Genomic DNA, 20,054 nt, shown 5'->3' with positions numbered 1-20,054 from the left:
TGCCAGTCTTACACTTTTTTAAATATTTCTTGTTTGGTATGCCAGCTGTACACTTCGAGAAGACCATTTTCTTTTGCAACGTTTCTTCAGCGAGGAATTATTACAGCAATAACTTACAGGTACCTTCACTACATTAGATTTTTTACAGTTAGTTTTTTACAATACATTTCACAATAAGCCATTTTTAATCAATATTTAATTTTATTTCCTTCTAAATATCTTATTAGTATTGACAATACACTCTTTTAATACCCTTTTAAATTTCCAATCTGCACTAACAATACATTTTTAACATGTTATTTTTAATTTGATATTTTAAATTTTTTTAAAATAAATGCTTTTCATTTGTATGTTGTGAATATTTGTACATTTTTATTTGTATACTATATTTATTCACAGTTGTTTTTGTGAAACTTTTATTTTACATATGTACAGGTTTATGTCTTTTATTTGTCATATTTTTATCCATATTTTTCAGGTATGTACGGTTTAATTATTTTACCATGCATATGTTATGTACTGTTTTAGGGACTCCTGATGCAGGCCAGAGTGGCCGAAACACGACTCGTGTCGAGTCCAGGATCTATTAATGAACTTTTGCTGTGAACTTTCCTGAGTCCAGTTGAAGTTTCTTGACATCATCCGTTTTGTCTCCTTCGCTGTGACATTATTCTCCTGATGAACCTTGACTATTGTAATTCTTTATACTGGGGATTTAATCAGTGGCATAGCTGGGGGGGCGCTAGAGGAGCGGCCTCTCCCCCAAACAAACTTGCGCTGGTGCCTATCTTTTACTCAATGTGTTGCATTTAAATGCACGCCGGCACCAGTGGAAGTCCGCTCTCGTGCCACTTTCGCTTTCCCCGCGCCTCAACCTGGCTCTGCTTCTGGATTTACTGTGTAGCTCTTATGAAGACTGCAGCTTCTTCAAAATACAGCTGCTAGAATGATTTTTAGAGTTAATAAATTTTAGAGAGAATCTCATTTCTAAAAACACTACATTGGCTTTCGGTTTCCTTGTGCATAAAGTTTAAAATAGCCTGTATGGTTTTTAAATCTTTAGTGGGACAAACTTTAGTTTACTTATCTAAGTATTTGATTCTATTGTCTACAGGAAGGGGGTTTTGACGTGCTCATTTAAATACTTTAGATGAAAAGCGGCCTGCGGTAGTGTGAGCACTTCTTTTAGGCGCATGCTAGGCCATTTTTTTTTACCGCAGCTGGGAAAAATGCTATTTTTTTTAATGGACCGGGAAACGGGCCCGCGCTAATATTAAAACTAGTGTGTGCCTATTTACGCCCTGAGCCCTTACCGTCACCCATTGACCTATAGTAAGGGCTCACGAACTACCCACGTGTTAACCATGCAGCATGCACCAATGTGAGTGTGCTACCTGTTACCGCCAGGAATGCCCCTGCGGTAGAAAATAGAAAATTATTTTCTACCATGGGATTTGGTGCACACCAAAATCAGAATTACTGCCGGATGCATGCGCTACCCTGTCGGTAGTGCCAATTGGGCATGCGCTACCCATGCATTAGTGCTCCTGTGCCTTTGTAAAAGGGGAAAATGGAAATGGGACTTGATATCCTGCCTTTCTGTGGTATTTTGCAACTACATTCAAAGTGGTTTACATATATACAGGTACTTATTTTTGTACCTGGGGCAATAGAGGGTTAAGTGACTTGCCCACAGTCACAAGGAGCTGCAGTGGGAATTGAACCCACTTCCCCAGGATCAAGGTCTGCTGCACTAACCACTAGGCTACTCCTCCATGTAGGGCCCCTAGTATTTCCAAATCCCCAAGGTGTTAAGTTTAACAACTATTAGAGCAACTCTTTTCAATATTTAGCTGTTAAAACTTGGAATGGTATTCCTCATGAGATCAGATCTATTCTGTGTTATTTTTTTATTTAGAAAACAGTGGAAGCCTCTTCTATTCTCAGATATAGATAGTAACATAGTAACATAGTAAATGACGGCAGAAAAAGACCTGCATGGTCCATCCAGTCTGCCCAACAAGATAAACTCATACATGCTACTTTTTGTGTATACCCTACTTTGATTTGTACCTGTCCTCTTCAGGGCACAGACCGTATAAGTCTGCCCAGCACTATCCCCGCCTTCCAACCACCAGCCCCGCCTCCCACCACCGGCTCTGGCACAGACCGTATAAGTCTGCCCAGCACTATCCCCGCCTCCCGCCACCGGCTCTGCCACCCAATCTCGGCTAAGCTCCTTAGGATCCATTCCTTCTGAACAGGATTCCTTTATGTTTATCCATAGATTTCAGTTTAATTTTTAGATTGTATTTTATTTATTTATTTATTTATTTATTTATTTGCATTTGTATCCCACATTTTCCCACCTATATCACTTTTAAGGGTGTTTTTTTAATAATTCCATCTGCTTGAGATGTCTCTTGTCTTGTAATCTGCAATGAATCCTATGGAGATATAGTGGAATATAAGTTAGGAATGGAATGGAATTAGATAAGCTCCAATGTTAAGTTCTTTAGATGCTCTCCAAATCCTGGTGTGGATTCTCCAACGGGGGAATTCTTCTCTTCAGAGATCAAACGTTTAACTTGGAGACATAGCTGTAGTGTTCCAAAATAAATCTTTATTGGGAAATGTTTCTTCACCACAAAACAGCTCAATGGTAACAGCTTCAACTGCACCTTCACAGCATACAAGTTCAAAAGCAGAATGGGGATTCTGATCCTTGCCTCCACACTCTCCTGGGTTACCGTCCATCTATTCCTTTTGACTAAGGGGTCCTTTTGCTAAGGTGCATTGAAAAATAGCCTGCAGTAGTCATAGGAGCCAACTTTTCAAAATTATTGGGGGTGCTAAGCCCAATGGAAATAACCCCTCCCTGGACACATACAAGGAATTTTCTCAATATTGGGGGTGCTCAAGCACCCACAGCACCCACAGAGTCGGCTCCAATGGCAGTAGTGTATTCGCTGGTTTTGAGCGCGCAGATCCATTTTGCAGCGCACCTTTAAAAATGCCTTTTTTAAATTTTTGCTGAAAATGGACATGCTGCAAAATGAAAATTGCTGCGCATCCATTTTGGGTCTGAGACCCTACCACCATTGAGCTAGTGGTAAAGTCTCACACGGTAACCCTGGGTTAATGACCTACGCGCGTCAAATGCCACTTGGCGCGCATCCAATATGCGCGTTCAAAAATAAAAATTATTTTTCGGATGCGCGTATCGGACACGTGCCAAAAATGAAATTACTGCAAGAGCCACACAGTAGCCGGGTGGTTACTCCATTTTGGCGTGCGTTGGGCATGTGTAGACACTTACACGGATTAGCAAAAGGACCCTTTATACTGGGCTCCCTGACTACCTGAGAAGTAGTGACGTGCAATTGTTAAATGTGTTTTCCATTCTTTAGTGCACTGTACAAAATTTAGTGTGCACAAAATCAATTTAGCACTCATTAACCTACCAATTAACAAATGTTAGAGGTCATTTTCAGAGGCTTGCGTGGTTTTTACACAGATAAGTAGAAGCATTTACGCATAAAGATGTCCAATGTGTGCAAATAATTATTTTAGAAAGCTGCTATTTACACACGTAGATCATTATTCCTAAGGGGAAGGGGGGTGATGTTTTTTTATTGGTCCAGAAAAGTATGTGAATATTTTAGATTTTACAGTGGCAAGGCAGGCATACTTTAAAAAATCAGCACAGAGGCATTTACACCTGCTCTGAGGCAGGTGTGTCAGTGAAATGGTGGTTAGCACCAGAGGTTTGCACCAGTGATTAAGGGGCAATTGTGTTTACATTTCTGGTGTTTAAAGTCATGTAACAAAGTTTAAAAAAAATGTACAGCTCCTTAATTGACTTTTTCTGGATGTCCAGTTTTATAAAATTAAAGACTGGCACTGAAACTTTCAAACATACATAATGATGCCACTGTTCTGAACATTCTTTTGGGTGGGGGGGGGGGGGGTTTGTTTTGTTTGTTTTTGTGTGTGTGGTTCTTTGGTTTTTTTTTTTGTTTGTTTTGTTTTGTTGCAAAGTGGTTGGTTCTATTGATGTGCTATATATGACTTCTCTTCCATACCACATGATTAACAAGGTAAAGTTATGCCAGAATGCAGATAGAGCAGTAATATCTGAAACTCTAGCTATATTTTGAGGTGTATCTGAAACATAACTAGGTCTAGAATATTATCTTTATCACATGTGAATATACCATCTGTACTCATTATTTATGAAAAAAAACCTATTGATTTTCATGCCAACTAAAAATTCCTCAGTTGCCAAACAAATATTGCGGCTTAGCTAATGTAGAAATCTTTAAAAAAAAATCATAATACCTTGAATAGGATCTTGTACTCCACCAGGAGCTGGTGTAAAGCTTCCAGAATCTGTGTTACATTTTCAATGTGGTTTTATTTATTGACTCTCCCTTGTACATTGTTGTTATCATAATAATAATAATTTTCATTTTTATCTAAAATATAGTTATAATATGTGAACTGATGGTTGTTTCTCTTAAAATGCTGAGCAAAGTGGTCTCTGTGGGTAAAAATGAGCCACAGTGAAAATACTATAAATACTTGGAAAGTTCACCATTCCGTCTTGCATACAGTTCTTCACAAAGTGTCATTTTATGAATCTTATAAGAATATGATAAATCTTAGAGGTTACGACCTCAAAAAAGAACACTTTGGAACTCATTTCAAAACAGAAAAACGTCCAAAAAGTGGCATAAATCTGCATTTGGATGTCTTTCTCTAAGGTATTTTCAAAACCAATTTTTAGATGATTTTCTATGACGTCTGTCAGAAGTGTGTTCAAATCACAAGGGGGCGTGTCAGGGGCATGTTAAGGGCGGGATCTGGGTGTTCCTAACACTTGGACGTTATTCAGCAATAATGGAACAAAACAAAACCGTCCAGGACTAAAACTAAGATGTTTTGAGCTACATCTGTTTTTATAACTAATAAAGGTGCCTTAAATGACCAGATGACCACTGGAGGGAATCAGGGCTGACCTCTCCTTACCCCCTCAGTAGTCACTAACCCCCTCCCACCCCCAAAAATCAGCCTCAGATGTTATACTCAGGTCCATTGGAACAGCATGCAGGTCCCTGGAGAAGTTTAGTGGTGGATGCAGCGCACTGTAGACATGTGGACCCAGGCTCATACCTACCCCTACCTGTTACACTTGTGGAGGAAATTGTGAGCCCTCCAAAACTCACCAGAAATCCACTGTACCCACATATAGGTGCCCCCTTCATCCATGAGGGCTATGGTAGTGGTGTACAATTGGGGGTAGTGGGTTTTGGGGGAGTTTGGGGAGCTCAACAGACAAGATAAGGGTGAGAAGTGTACCTGTGAGCATTTTATTGCCCCCTAGGGTGCCCTATTGCTTTCCTGGGATGTCAGGGGGACCAGTCTACTAAAAATACTGGCTCCTCCTACATCCCAGTGGCTTGATTTTGTGCATTTTGCACTTGGACTTTTTTTTTTTTTTTTTAATGGACCGAAAAACAAAACATCCAAATCTTGTTCAAAACAGTTAAAAAAAAAAAAAAAAAAAAGATAGACGTTTTTCTTTTTTTAAAATGCCCTTCCATGTGTAAGAACGTTATGCATGATGGAATAGTGAACTTTCCAAACATTTACAGTAGGTATAAGTCATCTTAAAATGCTGCAAATAAACTAGGGTTGATATTCGAATGAATTTTTACAGTTACCTTCAGAGTTAATCACGTAAGTCTTCTTAAAAAATTATATATATATATATCAAACATATAAATGGCGAGTGACCATACTCACCCGCAAATGTGCAGTAGAGACTTCCCTCTCTGTCCCGCCCCCGCGTCAATACGTGATGACGGGGGCGGGACAGAGAGGGAAACTGCGCAAAGGGGAGGGAGGGAGGGAACCGCCCATGTCGCTACCGCTCCCCCCTCCCCCCCGAGGTCGCCACCACCGCTCCCCCCACCCGGAGTCGCCGCCACCCCTCCACCCGGCCCGAGCACTCTCTTCGGTATTGAACTTACATCGCCGACACGCAGCAGGCAGATCAGCTGAGCTCCCATCGGCCTTCCTTCCCTGCCTGTGTCCCGCCCTCGCAGACGTTACGTCACAAGAGGGCGGGACACAGGCAGAGAAGGAAGGCCGACGGGAGCTCTGCTGATCTGCCTGCTGCGTTTCAGCGACGTAAGTTCAATAGCGAAGAGAGGGCCTGGGCCGGGTGGAGCGGTGGCGGCGACTCCAGCGAGGGGAGGGGGCCTTGGAAAAACCCCATACTAGCCCATTTTAACGGGCTCAATGGCTAGTATATGTATATTGGTCCCAGTGAACACAACATTGTGGCTGAACATCTTGATGTGAAGCCATCAGTTATCGACATAAATATGAGAGTAATGATCTGGGAATGTAGCCTAACTGTAACTGGATAGTGATGAATTCAGCCACTATCCAGTAAAATTTAGGGGCCCTTTTACTAAGCTGTGGCAAAAGGGGCCTGCGCTGGTGTCAACATGTGTTTTTGATGCGTGTTGAGGCCCCCTTTTACCACACAACCATTTCAGGGGGGGATCACTTACCACCACCCATTGAGGTGGCGCTAAGGGCTCCCGCGCTTACCTGACAGTAACTGGGCAGCGCACGGCACTGCCCGATTACTGCCAGGTAAACACCGGCACTACAAAAATAATAATATTTTTGTAGCGCCACAAATGGCCCGTGCTGGGGTTGGGAACTACTGCCGGGCTGCTGCAGTAGCCCTGTGGTACTTCCAGTTCAGTGAGAGGTAAGCCCGCACTGAGCTTACCGCTCCTTAGTCAAAGACCCCTCTTAGCCAGTTATGTAAAACTTCATAAATATCTAGCTTAACTTACATATAACTTATCCAGGATCAACCTCATCTTTAGTATGTGACACGTCTAACTCTTTGCTTCCAAGTGTTGAAAGAACCGCTTCTTACCTGTCATTTTTTTCCCTTTTCTTTTCTGTTAGTTGTGATAATGTGTGCCAGTGCTGACACCGTAAGGACCATTATGTTAGCTGCGCATCGAAAAGGAATGACAAAAGGGGGCTATGCATTCTTCAATATCGAACTCTTCAACAGCTCGACATATGGTAACTGGCCTTGTCTTTTCTGAAACGCCTATACCATAACAATGTGTAAACGCAATACAGTTTTAGTTGCCTTTTTTTTCTTGTAATTGATGTCGTTTGCAAGATGTTTTTTTATATTATCAGAGCATTGAACATAATCTAGAAAAGTAGAAAGGGTCTTAGAAAGAGAACAGGAAAGACTATCTAGAAAAACTGAAGAAGCAGCAAAGGCACAAGAGAAAGAAAAAAATTATATATAAGGCAATAAAACCAGGGTCCTTTTACTAAGGTGCGCTGAAAAATGGCCTACGGTAGTGTAGGAACATGTTTTGGCTGCGTGCAGAATCATTTTTCAGCGCACCTGTAAAAAAAAATGCCTTTTTGGGGGGGAGGGCGAAAATGGACGTGTGGCAAAATGAAAATTGGTGCACGTCCATTTTGAGTCCAAGACCTTACCGCCAGCCATGGACTTAGCGGTAAGGTCTCACATGTTAACCGGGTAGTAATGGTCAACGCGCGTCCAAATGCCGATTACTGCCCATGCGCCAGAAAAATATTTGCTGACGCAGGTATTGGACTTGCGTCAAAAATGAAATTATCACCCAGGCCATGCGGTAGCTTGGTGGTAACTCGGAATTGGCATGCGCTGGGCGCATGTAGGCACTTACGCGGCTTAGTATAAGATCCCCCAAGTGACAAATCTTTTTTTTTTCGCCAAGCCAGCGAATAAGGATGTGCAGAGCTAATAAGAAATATAAGGAAGGTGAAAGCAGAAACACTAAATAGTTTTAATCAGCATTAACCACAGAAGGGATTTGAGAATAGCCATGTGTGCAGGGCAACAATTGTCAAATAGGTATCAGTTCATTTCAGCATTTTTTTCTAATTTTCAGATTTTTTGGGTGTTTGCTTCATACTTTCATTTTAATAATAACATTTTTAAAATGTTCATTGGAACTCTTTAATATGTACTAATCCACAGATAACATAGGTTAAATTGATTTATTACACAATAATTGGTCAATAGTCAGCCAATGGTGGTCAGCATTTTTTAAAATGCTGACCATCACCAGCTAAATTAGCTCCGGATACACAATTCTGAGCTGTGTTCGAGCACTGGCATTGAATATGTGGGCTTGAACAGACTGAAGCTAGATGCTGCAACTTATACAGTGCTGGGGAGGAGACGGCTGTCTTGGTACATGTGGGTACTAATGACATAGGAAAATGTGGGAGAGAGGTTCTGGAAGCAAAATTTAGGCTCTTAGGTAGAAAGCTGAAATCCAGATCCTCCAGGGTAGCATTTTCTGAAATGCTACCTGTGCCACGCGCAGGGCCCAAGAGACAGGCAGAGCTCCAGAGTCTCAATGCGTGGATGAGACGATGGTGCAGGGAGGAGGGCTTTAGATTTGTTAGGAACTGGGCAACATTCTGGGGAAGGGGGAGCCTATTCCGAAAGGATGGGCTCCATCTTAACCAGAGTGGGACCAGGCTGCTGGCATCGGCGTTTAAGAAGGAGATAGAGCAGCTTTTAAACTAGAAATGGGGGGAAGGCCGACAGTCGCTCAAAAGAGCATGGTTCGGGATAAGGTATCTTTCAAAGATATCACCATAACAGGGAAGATAGAGTATCCTGATAGTGAGGTTGCAAAAGAGATTGTAGTAGATCGGGTATCTTTAAATAACAATAAAAATCAGACAAAAGATTGCCAATTAATACTGTCAAGTACTAAGCATGATGTACTTAGGAACAACAAACATAGTTTGAAATGTCTATATGCGAATGCCAGGAGCCTAAGAAATAAGATGGGGGAGTTGGAATATATTGCACTAAATGAAAAATTAGATATAATAGGCATCTCTGAGACCTGGTGGAAGGAGGATAACCAGTGGGACACTGTCATACCGGGGTACAAATTATATCGTAGTGATAGGGTGAATCGGATTGGTGGAGGGGTAGCATTGTATATTAACGAGAGCCTTGAATCAAATAGATTGAAAATTCTGCAGGAAACAAAACACTCCTTGGAATCACTGTGGATTGAAATTCCATGTGCAAAGGGGAAAAGGATAGTGATAGGAGTGTACTACCGTCCGCCTGGCCAGGACGAACAGACGGATGCGGAAATGTTAAAGGAAATCAGGGACGCAAACAAACTGGGCAACACAATAATAATGGGGGATTTCAATTACCCGCATATAGACTGGGTTAATGTAACATCTGTACACGCAAGGGACATAAGATTTCTTGATGAAATCAAGGACAGCTTCATGGAACAGCTAGTTCAGGAGCCGACAAGAGAAGGAAAAATACTAGACTTAGTCCTTAGTGGTGCTCATGATCTAGTGCAGGGGGTAACGATACGAGGGCCGCTTGATAACAGTGATCATAATATGATCGGTTTTGATATTGGCATTGAAGGACGTGAAACTAGGAAATCAAGTACGCTAGCGTTTAACTATAGACAAGGTGATTACGACAAAATGAGAAAAATGGTGAAAAAAAGACTGAAAGGAGCAGCTCGCAGAGTAAAAAACTTGCATCAGGCGTGGATGCTGTTTAAAAACACCATCCTGGAGGTTCAGGACAAATATATTCCACGTATTAGAAAAAAGGGAAAAAAGACTAAACGTCAGCCGGCGTGACTAAACAGTAAGATAAAGGAAATCATTAGAGCCAAAAAACAATCCTTCAGAAAGTGGAGAAGAGAACCAACTGAAAGTAACAGGATAGATCATAAGGAATGCCAAGCCAAATGCAAAGCGGAGATAAGGAGGGCAAAAAAGGACTTTGAGAAGAAATTAGCGTTGGAAGCAAAAATATATAGTAAAAATTTTTTTAGATACATTAAAAGCAGGAAACCGGCCAAAGAGTCGGTTGGGCCGCTGGACGAAAATGGTGTTAAAGGGGCGATCAAGGAGGACAAAGCCGTAGCGGAGAAATTAAATGAATTCTTTGCTTCGGTCTTCACCGAGGAGGATTTGGGGGGGAAACCGGTGCCGGAAAGAATATTTGAAGCGGGGGAGTCGGAGAAACTAAACAAATTCTCTGTAACCTTGGAGGATGTAATGGGTCAGTTCAGCAAGCTGAAGAGTAGTAAATCACCGGGACCTGATGGTATTCATCCCAGAGTATTAATAGAACTAAAAAATGAACTTGCGGAGCTACTGTTAGAAATATGCAATCTGTCCCTAAAATCGAGTGTAGTACCGGAAGACTGGAGGGTAGCCAATGTTACTCCGATTTTTAAGAAGGGTTCCAGAGGAGATCCGGGAAATTATAGACCGGTGAGTCTGACGTCGGTGCCGGGCAAGATGGTGGAGGCTATTATTAAGAATAAAATTGCAGAGCATATACAAAAACATGGACTGATGAGACAAAGTCAGCACGGATTTAGTGAAGGGAAGTCTTGCCTCACCAATCTAATGCATTTTTTTGAGGGGGTAAGCAAACATGTGGACATGGGGAGCCGGTTGATATTGTATATCTGGATTTTCAGAAGGCGTTTGACAAAGTGCCGCACGAAAGACTCCTGAAGAAATTGCAGAGTCATGGAATCGGAGGTAGGGTATTATTATGGATTAAGAACTGGTTGAAAGATAGGAAGCAGAGAGTAGGATTGCGTGGCCAGTATTCTCAGTGGAGGAGGGTAGTTAGTGGGGTCCCGCAGGGGTCTGTGCTGGGTCCGTTGCTTTTTAATGTATTTATAAATGACCTAGAGATGGGAATAACTAGTGAGGTAATTAAATTCGCCGATGACACAAAATTATTCAGGGTCGTCAAGTCGCAGGAGGAATGTGAACGATTACAGGAGGACCTTGCGAGACTGGGAGAATGGGCGTGCAAGTGGCAGATGAAGTTCAATGTTGACAAGTGCAAAGTGATGCATGTGGGTAAGAGGAACCCGAATTATAGCTACGTCTTGCAAGGTTCCGCGTTAGGAGTTACGGATCAAGAAAGGGATCTGGGTGTCGTCGTCGATGATACGCTGAAACCTTCTGCTCAGTGTGCTGCTGCGGCTAGGAAAGCGAATAGAATGTTGGGTGTTATTAGGAAGGGTATGGAGTCCAGGTGTGCGGATGTTATAATGCCGTTGTATCGCTCCATGGTGCGACCGCACCTGGAGTATTGTGTTCAGTACTGGTCTCCGTATCTCAAAAAAGATATAGTAGAATTGGAAAAGGTACAGCGAAGGGCGACGAAAATGATAGTGGGGATGGGACGACTTTCCTATGAAGAGAGGCTGAGAAGGCTAGGGCTTTTCAGCTTGGAGAAGAGACGGCTGAGGGGAGATATGATAGAAGTGTATAAAATAATGAGTGGAATGGATCGGGTGGATGTGAAGCGACTGTTCACGCTATCCAAAAATACTAGGACTAGAGGGCATGAGTTGAAGCTACAGTGTGGTAAATTTAAAACGAATCGGAGAAAATTTTTCTTCACCCAACGTGTAATTAGACTCTGGAATTCGTTGCCGGAGAACGTGGTACGGGCGGTTAGCTTGACGGAGTTTAAAAAGGGGTTAGATAGATTCCTAAAGGACAAGTCCATAGACCGCTATTAAATGGACTTGGAAAAATTCCGCATTTTTAGGTATAACTTGTCTGGAATGTTTTTACGTTTGGGGAGCGTGCCAGGTGCTCTTGACCTGGATTGGCCACTGTCGGTGACAGGATGCTGGGCTAGATGGACCTTTGGTCTTTCCCAGTATGGCACTACTTATGTACTTATGTACTTATACAGGTCCCAGCTGAATTTCAGCCATGACCTGCATAAGCGGAGTCCACATATTCCCCTTCTGCTCCCCCCCCCCCCCCCGAATACTATCTGATTCCCTCTCCTATCAATGCCACTAGTGGTCTAGTGGTGCTTGAGGCAAGACAAACCCCATCTGCTCCTGCCTCTCATAGTTCCTAACTGAAACTGGCTGCTGTGACCTCTAGTGGCACTTTTCCAATAGGGATGTGCATTTGGTTTGTTACCGTGCCTTAAAAATTAATGCTCAAAAGCGATTTAAATCGTGCTGTGTGGTCCAGCCACCAATATTCAATGGCACTTAACGGAGCAGTGCCACTAAATATCGGCACAAAATGGTCATTTCTGTGACAAGCTGCATAGGGGCGGAATTGGGGAGGAGCTGGAAGTTATACAGGTGCCGGAAATATTCAGTGCTGGCACCCGCATAGCTAAGCGGATGAATTTAGGTTATAAAATACTATAAATCGCATATACTCTTGCCGCATGCGGGGACACTCATAGGTCCTTTTACTAAGGTGTGCCGAAAAATGGCCTGCGTTGGTTGTAGGTGCGTTTATTGGATGCGTGCTCCTGCAAAAAAGGCCTTCTTTTTTTGAGCCAAAAAGTGGATGTGCGGAAAAATCAAAATTGGCGCGCGTGCATTTTGGGCCTGAGACCTTACCGCCACCCATTGACTTAGCGGTAAGGTCTCACGCGTTAACTGGGCAGTAATCGTCAGTGCGAGTACACTGATGATTACTGCCCAGTTTTTGCCACACAGTAGAAAATATTTTCTGCCACGCATTTTTGACGCATGTCAAAATTAGAATTACCGCCCGGGGCATGTGGTAGCTGAGCAGTAGTTCTAATTTGACGCGCGTTGTGTGTAGGCGTCTACACACCTTAGTAAAAGGGCCCCTCAGTTACGCAAGCTGTATACCTGGGGTAATCGCAGGCACCTAAATTTAAGGTGCACCAATGCTGGCTTATGAAATCTGGGTGCCTAGATGTTGTTACAGAATAGGCGCTCCTCACTCTCCTGGATCTCCATTATCCTGATTTACAACTGACTCACTTTAAAGGCCATACCCTCGATCTCTTTGCCTACAAGCTTCTAAATGACTCGGTCCTCTGTGTAGGTTCACCCGCATGGTCAGCTGTCCCCTGGTCAGACCACTACTAGCTACGATTTGCACTTTGCTGGCGGAAGAGCAGCCATCCATTGCCTGAAGAAGCTTCTACCCACTTTACAAGAGGGGAAATCGACCTAAAAACATTTTGGGAGCAAATTTATGGGTGTACCTGGCATACAAACACTGACTCGTTGGACTACCTCTCTTGTTGGGAGACCCGGTGTCAACGCATCCTAGACGGACTTGCACCATTGCAACTTAAGTCCTCCTCCCACCGCAAATCCAAAGCTTGGTTTACCCACGAACTTAAAGCACTAAAACAGCAAACCAGGCATCTGGAAAGAGCTTGGTATAAGTCCAGAGACGCCCTCACCTTATCAGCATGGAAGCTCTCCCTCCACACCTACAAATATGCTATCAAACATACCAAGAAAACTTTCTTCCAGAAAAGAATTCAAAAGGTCATGTTGGATGCATGGAAGCTTTATCGACAACTGAATTCCCTGCTAGATACCACCCCTGTTACTTCTCCAAGAGCGGGCATGCCTTCGGTGATCAAGCTGGCCGACCATTTCAGGGACAAAATCCTTCTTGTTCGGAACTCACTTCCTCAAAACTACTCTACTGCTGCTGACTTCCTACAAGACCTTGCATCCACACAAGGCCCTTGCCCAGCCGACCGCTATTGGTCCATCTTCGAGCCAGTCACCGCCGAGATTTTCCCGAATGCGTTGCAAGCTGGATACCTGCCCCAACTACCTGCTGCAATCGGTGCCAGACCGTTTCCTTGCTGACTTTACATCATACCTTAACTTCATGCTCCAACACGGTCGCTTCCCCGTTGAGCACGGCCATATACTCCCGACACCAATCCCGAAGGACCCAAAATGTGAACCTAGTGTTATTAGCAATTACCACCCTGTTGCTACAATCCCCCTGCTTGTGAAGACTATGGAAAGCTTGGTGAATTCACAGCTATCTGATTACTTGGACAAATTCTTGATTCTTCATGCCTCCCAATCTGGATTCTGGCCACAACATAGCACCGAGACAGTTCTGGTTACCCTCCTGTCCACCTTTCGAAAGGAGCTGTCTTTCAGAAAGAACATCTTGCTTCTTAAATTTGACATGTCAAGCACATTCGACATGGTTGACCACAGTTTCCTCCTTATGCTACTTGCAGAAAATGGTGTTGGAGGTCCTATATTGGATTGGTTTCAGGAATTCCTGTCCTGCCGATCCTATCGGGTCAAAGTCCAGTCCTCTATCTCGCCATCCTGGAAGTCTCGCTGTGGGGTCCCTCAAGGCTCTCCCCTTTCACCTTCCTTGTTCAACATCATGATGTCCCCTCTCGCAACAGCCCTCCACAACAACGGCCTGAATCCCTACATCTACGCTGACGATGTGACCATCTGCATCCCCTTTCGCTCTTCCATAGCTGAAATCACAGCTAAGATTCAGACCAGCCTCGCCATCATAACTAACTGGGCTAGCACATTTAAGTTTAAACTCAACCAGGAAAAAACGCAGTGCCTCATCCTCGCCTCCCAGTTTAACAAGTCTATACTGGCCTTGGTTACTGCGCAGAACATCACCATCCCTGTCGCCAACAGCATGAGACTCCTTGGGGTCATTCTGGACCCTCACCTGTCTCTTGAGCTCCAAGTCTTGTCCGTCATGAAGCGCATGTTCCTTTCCATGAGATCTCTTAAGCGTATCAAGCAGTACCTTCCTTTTGAACTGTTCAGGACGCTAATCCACTCCCTCGTCTTAAGCCACTTTGACTATTGCAATGAAATTTATACTGCTTGCAAAGAGCACGTCCTTAAAAAACTTCAGACTGCTCAGAACACGGCGGCACGACTACTATTTGGCAAATCTCGATTTGAGGCAGCGAAGCCCCTCCGTGAAAAGCTCCACTGGCTACCAATCTCAAAGAACGAATTGAATTCAAAGTCTATGTTCTCGTTCACAAGATTGTCTACGAGGAGGCCCCAGCTTATATGTTTAGCCTTATCGACTTCCCGCCCAGGAATTCCGTGAAGTCCTCCCTCACCTATCTGACTCTCCACTTTCCTAACTGCAGGAACTTAAGGTATAAGCTACTCTTTGCCTCTTCGTTCGGCTACACATGCCCCCGTTTCTGGAACACCCTACCATCAACGTTAAAAGAGACAGCTGACCCCTCCGAAGGGACACCACCTTGTAAGTGGTGGAGGGGCTTCCGTGTTTCAATGACTCAGAGGGCTATGCTGAAGGGTTACCCATATCAGACAGGCCTCTGAGGAGAAACCAGACAAAGAGTGTCCCAAATTAGGGAGAGGGGAAAGATGGTGACCTGAAGCTCGTACACTCAACGGCCCAGCTGTCCTCTGAAGTTCAGTTTTTGTTCACTTGAAATTTCCTCTCTGCATTGCAGTTGCCTTAACAGAGGAAGGGGACAATGGGGGGTCAGCCGCCGATGACCAGCGTTTTGTCCCCTGTGCAGCAAGTGTGGGACCGCTGTGTGACGAGCTGCCCATAGATGACTGGGTTGATGAGTCCTTTGATTAGCGCCGACGGAGTGTCGATGCTCTTGGACCTGGAAACAACTTCATCGCTCAAAAATCATTTAACCACCATGCCCAAAGGAGTGGAGGAGTGAGTCAGGAGTGTTTGCTGAAACGGAAGTCGTTTACAGCTGAACCCGTGTCGGCGGTGCTACTCCTAAACCCTTAAGAGTTATCAGCTTGGAGTTTTTGGCTCCCGTGGAGGTTGCATTGAATGTCATCTGGAGGGTGCTCCAGGACCTGATGGTGGTAGAGAATGACTTTGCTTCAGATATAGTCTTGTTAATGAGCCACATGGATAATCTAATCAAATCCTTTGAGAATATACAGCAAATGAAGTTCTACTGAAGTAGGAAATGGTTAAGATTTGAAAATGATAAAAGACCAGAAAAATTTGAACAAAATGAATATTGTTACAGATGATTAATATCGAGATTGTTGTTTTCCCAGAGTTCCGGGTATGACTCCTAATGTTTTTTTTCCTCTGAAATGTTTCCTCTTAATATATTAATTCAAAAGGAGTGAAGCCTGTGAAACTGGGATTACTTTAATCAGCGGGAATTGGATTGGAGATTCAAGGGTTTGTATTGTTAAACAATTTCTGGTTTTAAAAGGGGAAAAAAATGAAATCAGGTGTATTACTTTCACTAATATTGGACAATAAGTATGTTTCCAATGAAATTGATGGACTATTCACCGTTATGGTCTTGAAGAAACCAACCAGATGATCAATGTGGAATAATGATTTAGATAAATAATAACCGGGGATAATCGGGTTAATACCACGTTTTCTTTGTTTGCTGTTGTTTAAATTGATCTCCTTGTCTTGTTTCACTCTCCCTATTTATTTTGTGGTCTAAGAAAGAGAAAGGTTGTATAAAATCCATTTATCTTGTTGAGGTTGTTTTCTTCTAATATTGTTTTAATGTACAATCATCTCTGTTTTACTGTTTTGCAAGTGATCCTTGTAAAATGAAAAAATTATAAATAAATGATTAGACCTGCGCCGGTGATGCGGTGAGCGGAGCAGCAGCAGCTGAACTCGGCTCCGAGGTTTCCCGCCCCTGAATGCGAAAATTAACCGCAGTTACAAAGTCTTAAACCGACTAAAACACGAATGTGCGAAGAATAATTTATGGAAAAGTTCTTACAAAAAACTCCACCTGGGATGGCACAGAAATCAACGCAGAAAGAGAAGAGCAAGACAGGAGGTGGCGAATCTAAAATGGCGGATAACGCCACGATGCTGACTCCGATTTTCACTGACGCTCAGTTGGAGCAGTTAACCGCGGCAGTGATAAAAGCGCTAGACCCGCGCTGGAGTGCGCTTTCACAGCAAGTGGAGGAAATTAAAACCGGCCTCGATGGGCTGGGAATTCGGACGGGGGACCTGGAGACGAGAGTAACGGCACTCGAGGATGATGTCCGCTCGCAGGCCCCTGATATAGTGAGCCTTAAAAACAAGTGGCAGCACAAGCTATGAAATTGGAGGACCTGGAGAATCGCTCCCGAAGGAGTAATATTCGAATAGTGGGTATCCCAGAGAGAATTCCGGAACAGAACTTGGAAACATGGCTGGAGGCGTGGCTGGCAAAAGAACTAGCGCTGACAGACTCCGGGAACCTGCTGGTAATCGAAAGAGCGCACCACGTAGGTCGGAAAGAGGAAGCCAAAAATCGCCCCAGAGTAATAGCAAAAATACTCAATTTTAGACATAAAGTGGAAATTATGAGGGGCTTTCGGGTAAAAAGAGAAGAGCTCAGATATGATGGACATAAAATCTCAATCTTCCAGGATTACTCACAATCTGTCCAAGAACAGCGAAGAAGCTTTCACCCAGTGTGTACCTGGCTAATCAAAAAGAACATAAAATTTGCCCTAATGTTCCCAGCCCGCTTGAAAATTCTGCACCAGGAGAAATGGCACCATTTCACAGCAGTGGCTGAGGTGAAATCCTTTTTAAAAGATAAGGGGTATGAAGTTGAAAGCTGAAGGTTCTTTGTTTGTTGATTGTTTCACTGCCATGTTAAAGGTTTACCTGTTTAAAAGTATTTGTCGGTTTAGACAAAAATGTTATTGGAGGGACACGGGGGCGGGAGCCTCTTGCCTCCAAAGGGAGCGGTCATTTTGCGAGTAACACCGCGAAATGAGAGGGGTGATAGAAGAGGGAATGAGAAAGGGATAAGGGCTGTAGGGGGGCGGTCTAGATTAGAAAAGGGAATAAAAGGAAAGGAAAGTTTAGGGATAAAGATGGGGGAGGGAGGGGGCGGAGGGCAGTTAGGGGGGAGGGTTGGGGAGGGAAGAGGCAGGGAGGATTGTCGGAAAAGAAACATCAAAAAAGGGGAGGCTAGAGGGACAGAAGCAACCTTGCACCACTCAAAGCAATATGAAGGAAGTTTAGGAACCATGGAGGCGCCTGCGGATGGTGATACTTGGGGGGGGGAGGCGGGACCCCCAAGGGAAGGCCTAAAGGTTGGGGACCATTGATAGAACTTATACACAGCTACATATGACACAAATTAAAAAAATTCGTTTCACTTCATGGAATGTGGGAGGAATCACATCACCTATAAAGCGGGCAAAAATTTTGTCGGCTTTACGCCGCCAAGGGACTGACATAGCATGTATACAAGAGACCCGCCTTTCTGAGCTGGAGCACGAAAAACTAAAAAGGTCATGGGTGGGGGAGGTCTTTTCAGCATCAGCAAATGGGCGGAGAAGAGGAGTGGCGATATTGATAGGACGGGGGGGGGGGGGGGGGGGGGGTGGCCGCTAAGGCTGAGCTACTCTCCAGGGACCCACAGGGAAGATATGTGCTGGTGCGGCTGTGGCTGCAGGGGAGGCAAATGGTGTTATTGGGCTTATACGGCCCTAATGTATATGATCCGGGCTTTTATCAGTCCCTTGTACAGAAATGTGCAGTATTAAAACATCCACTAATAATAATGGGCGACTTTAACTTAGTGGCGGACCCAGCACAAGATTGCTCGAGACCGAACGGAGAACAGAGTGGCGGTCAAAGAGCACGGGCCCTACGTACGTTTATGCGTACCCTGGGAGTCCTGGATGCATGGCGTACACTACACCCAGGCGAGAGGGACTTTACTCATGTATCCAGGGCTCATCGGACCCTTTCGAGGATTGACTACATCATGGTTAGCAGAGAAGTATTTTCAGAAATAGTACGAGCAGAGATAGGCCCAGAAGAGATATCCGACCACAGCCCGATATGGGTGGATGTGGAGGCCCCTAGTTACTATCAAGCGGGTAGGGGATGGAGGTTTCCGGGGTACCTATATAGGGATAAAGACTTTTCACAATACCTAAATCAAAAATGGGAAACCTATGCAGTTTCTAATGCGCAACATATAGATAACCCTAGTCTCTACTGGATGACTGCAAAGGCAGTTTTAAGAGGCGATGTAATAGCGTATGTAGCAGCATGAAATAAAAAGATAGCTAGAGCCATTACTCAATTAGAAAAACAATTCCAGAGAGCCAAACGGCAGTATGTGGGTAACCCAAATAAAAAGACCTGGGAACGGCTAAAAACGACACAAGTAGCTCTTAACTCCCACATACATGAGAGAGCTACCAGAGCGATGTTTTATCACAAATACAAGCTGTATAGGTACGGCAATAAAGTGGGCTCAATGTTAGCAAAGCTGGTATCGAATTGGAAACCTCATAGGGTGATTACAGCGGTGAAAGATAAGCAAGGGAAAATAAGAACTAACAATGAAGAGATAAAGCAGATATTCGCTCAATACTACTCTCAACTATATAAAAAACAGCAAGGGCCCAGAGAGACACCATTACACGCTTATCTGCGGGAGGTGGGCACCATGCATTTAACAGACCAGGAGATACAAAGGTTGAATGAACCCATCCAAGGGAAAGAGCTTCAGGGGGTGGTTCGAGGGCTGGTGCTGCACTCAGCGCCGGGCCCGGATGGGTTCTCGGGGGAGTTTTATAAGTTGTTGCCAGCGTAATTTCTGGGAACTTTGGGAGCTTACTTTGACAGTGTAGTTCAAACTAAGAGTTTCCCCCGCTATGCAAATACGGCACTCATCACCCTATTGCCGAAGCCGGGAAAACCAGAGGACCAAGCGGAGGCATATCGGCCCATTTGTTTATTAAACGTAGATAATAAGATTCTAGCGAAAATTCTAGCAAACAGACTATCAAACATATTGCCTAGGCTGATAGGAGAAGAACAAACGGGGTTTGTGAGGCAGAGGCAGGCAGGAGGGAATGTCCGTAAACTACTAATAGCAATGGCTCGGAGCAAAGCAGAAAATGTAACAACATTACTCCTCAGTCTCGATGCAGAAAAAGCTTTCGATAAAGTAGATTGGGAGTTCATGTTTGGCACACTGCAACATATGGGATTTCAAGGGTTGTTTTACAATGCCATAAGGGCCCTCTACACTGAGCCAACAGCTGAAATCCTTATTAATGGGGTGAGAAGTGAAAAGTTTGAGATTTGTAGAGGAACGCGCCAGGGATGCCCCCTTTCGCCCTTATTATTTATTT

At 44.0% G+C, this 20,054-nt stretch overlaps 1 protein-coding gene across 3 annotated transcripts in view; it reads left to right on the top strand.

Moving 5' to 3' along the window:
• The window catches only part of NPR3 (natriuretic peptide receptor 3), a 165,093-nt gene that overhangs the window by 21,379 nt on the left and 123,660 nt on the right, over nt 1-20,054 (top strand). For all 3 annotated transcript variants that reach the window (XR_003940972.1, XM_030193008.1, XM_030193007.1), the window contains exon 2: nt 6,997-7,119. Coding sequence is in view for 2 of the 3 variants with exons in the window: in XM_030193008.1 (XP_030048868.1) it covers nt 6,997-7,119 (123 nt within the window). In the remaining variant the exon portion in view is untranslated. The remainder of the gene's footprint in view (nt 1-6,996; nt 7,120-20,054) is intronic.

The sequence above is a fragment of the Microcaecilia unicolor genome, chromosome 2 (assembly GCF_901765095.1).
Source record: "Microcaecilia unicolor chromosome 2, aMicUni1.1, whole genome shotgun sequence".
Classification (NCBI taxonomy): domain Eukaryota; kingdom Metazoa; phylum Chordata; class Amphibia; order Gymnophiona; family Siphonopidae; genus Microcaecilia; species Microcaecilia unicolor.
The sequence above is the reverse complement of the archived record's forward strand: the minus strand, read 5'-3'. Positions and strand labels throughout refer to the sequence as shown.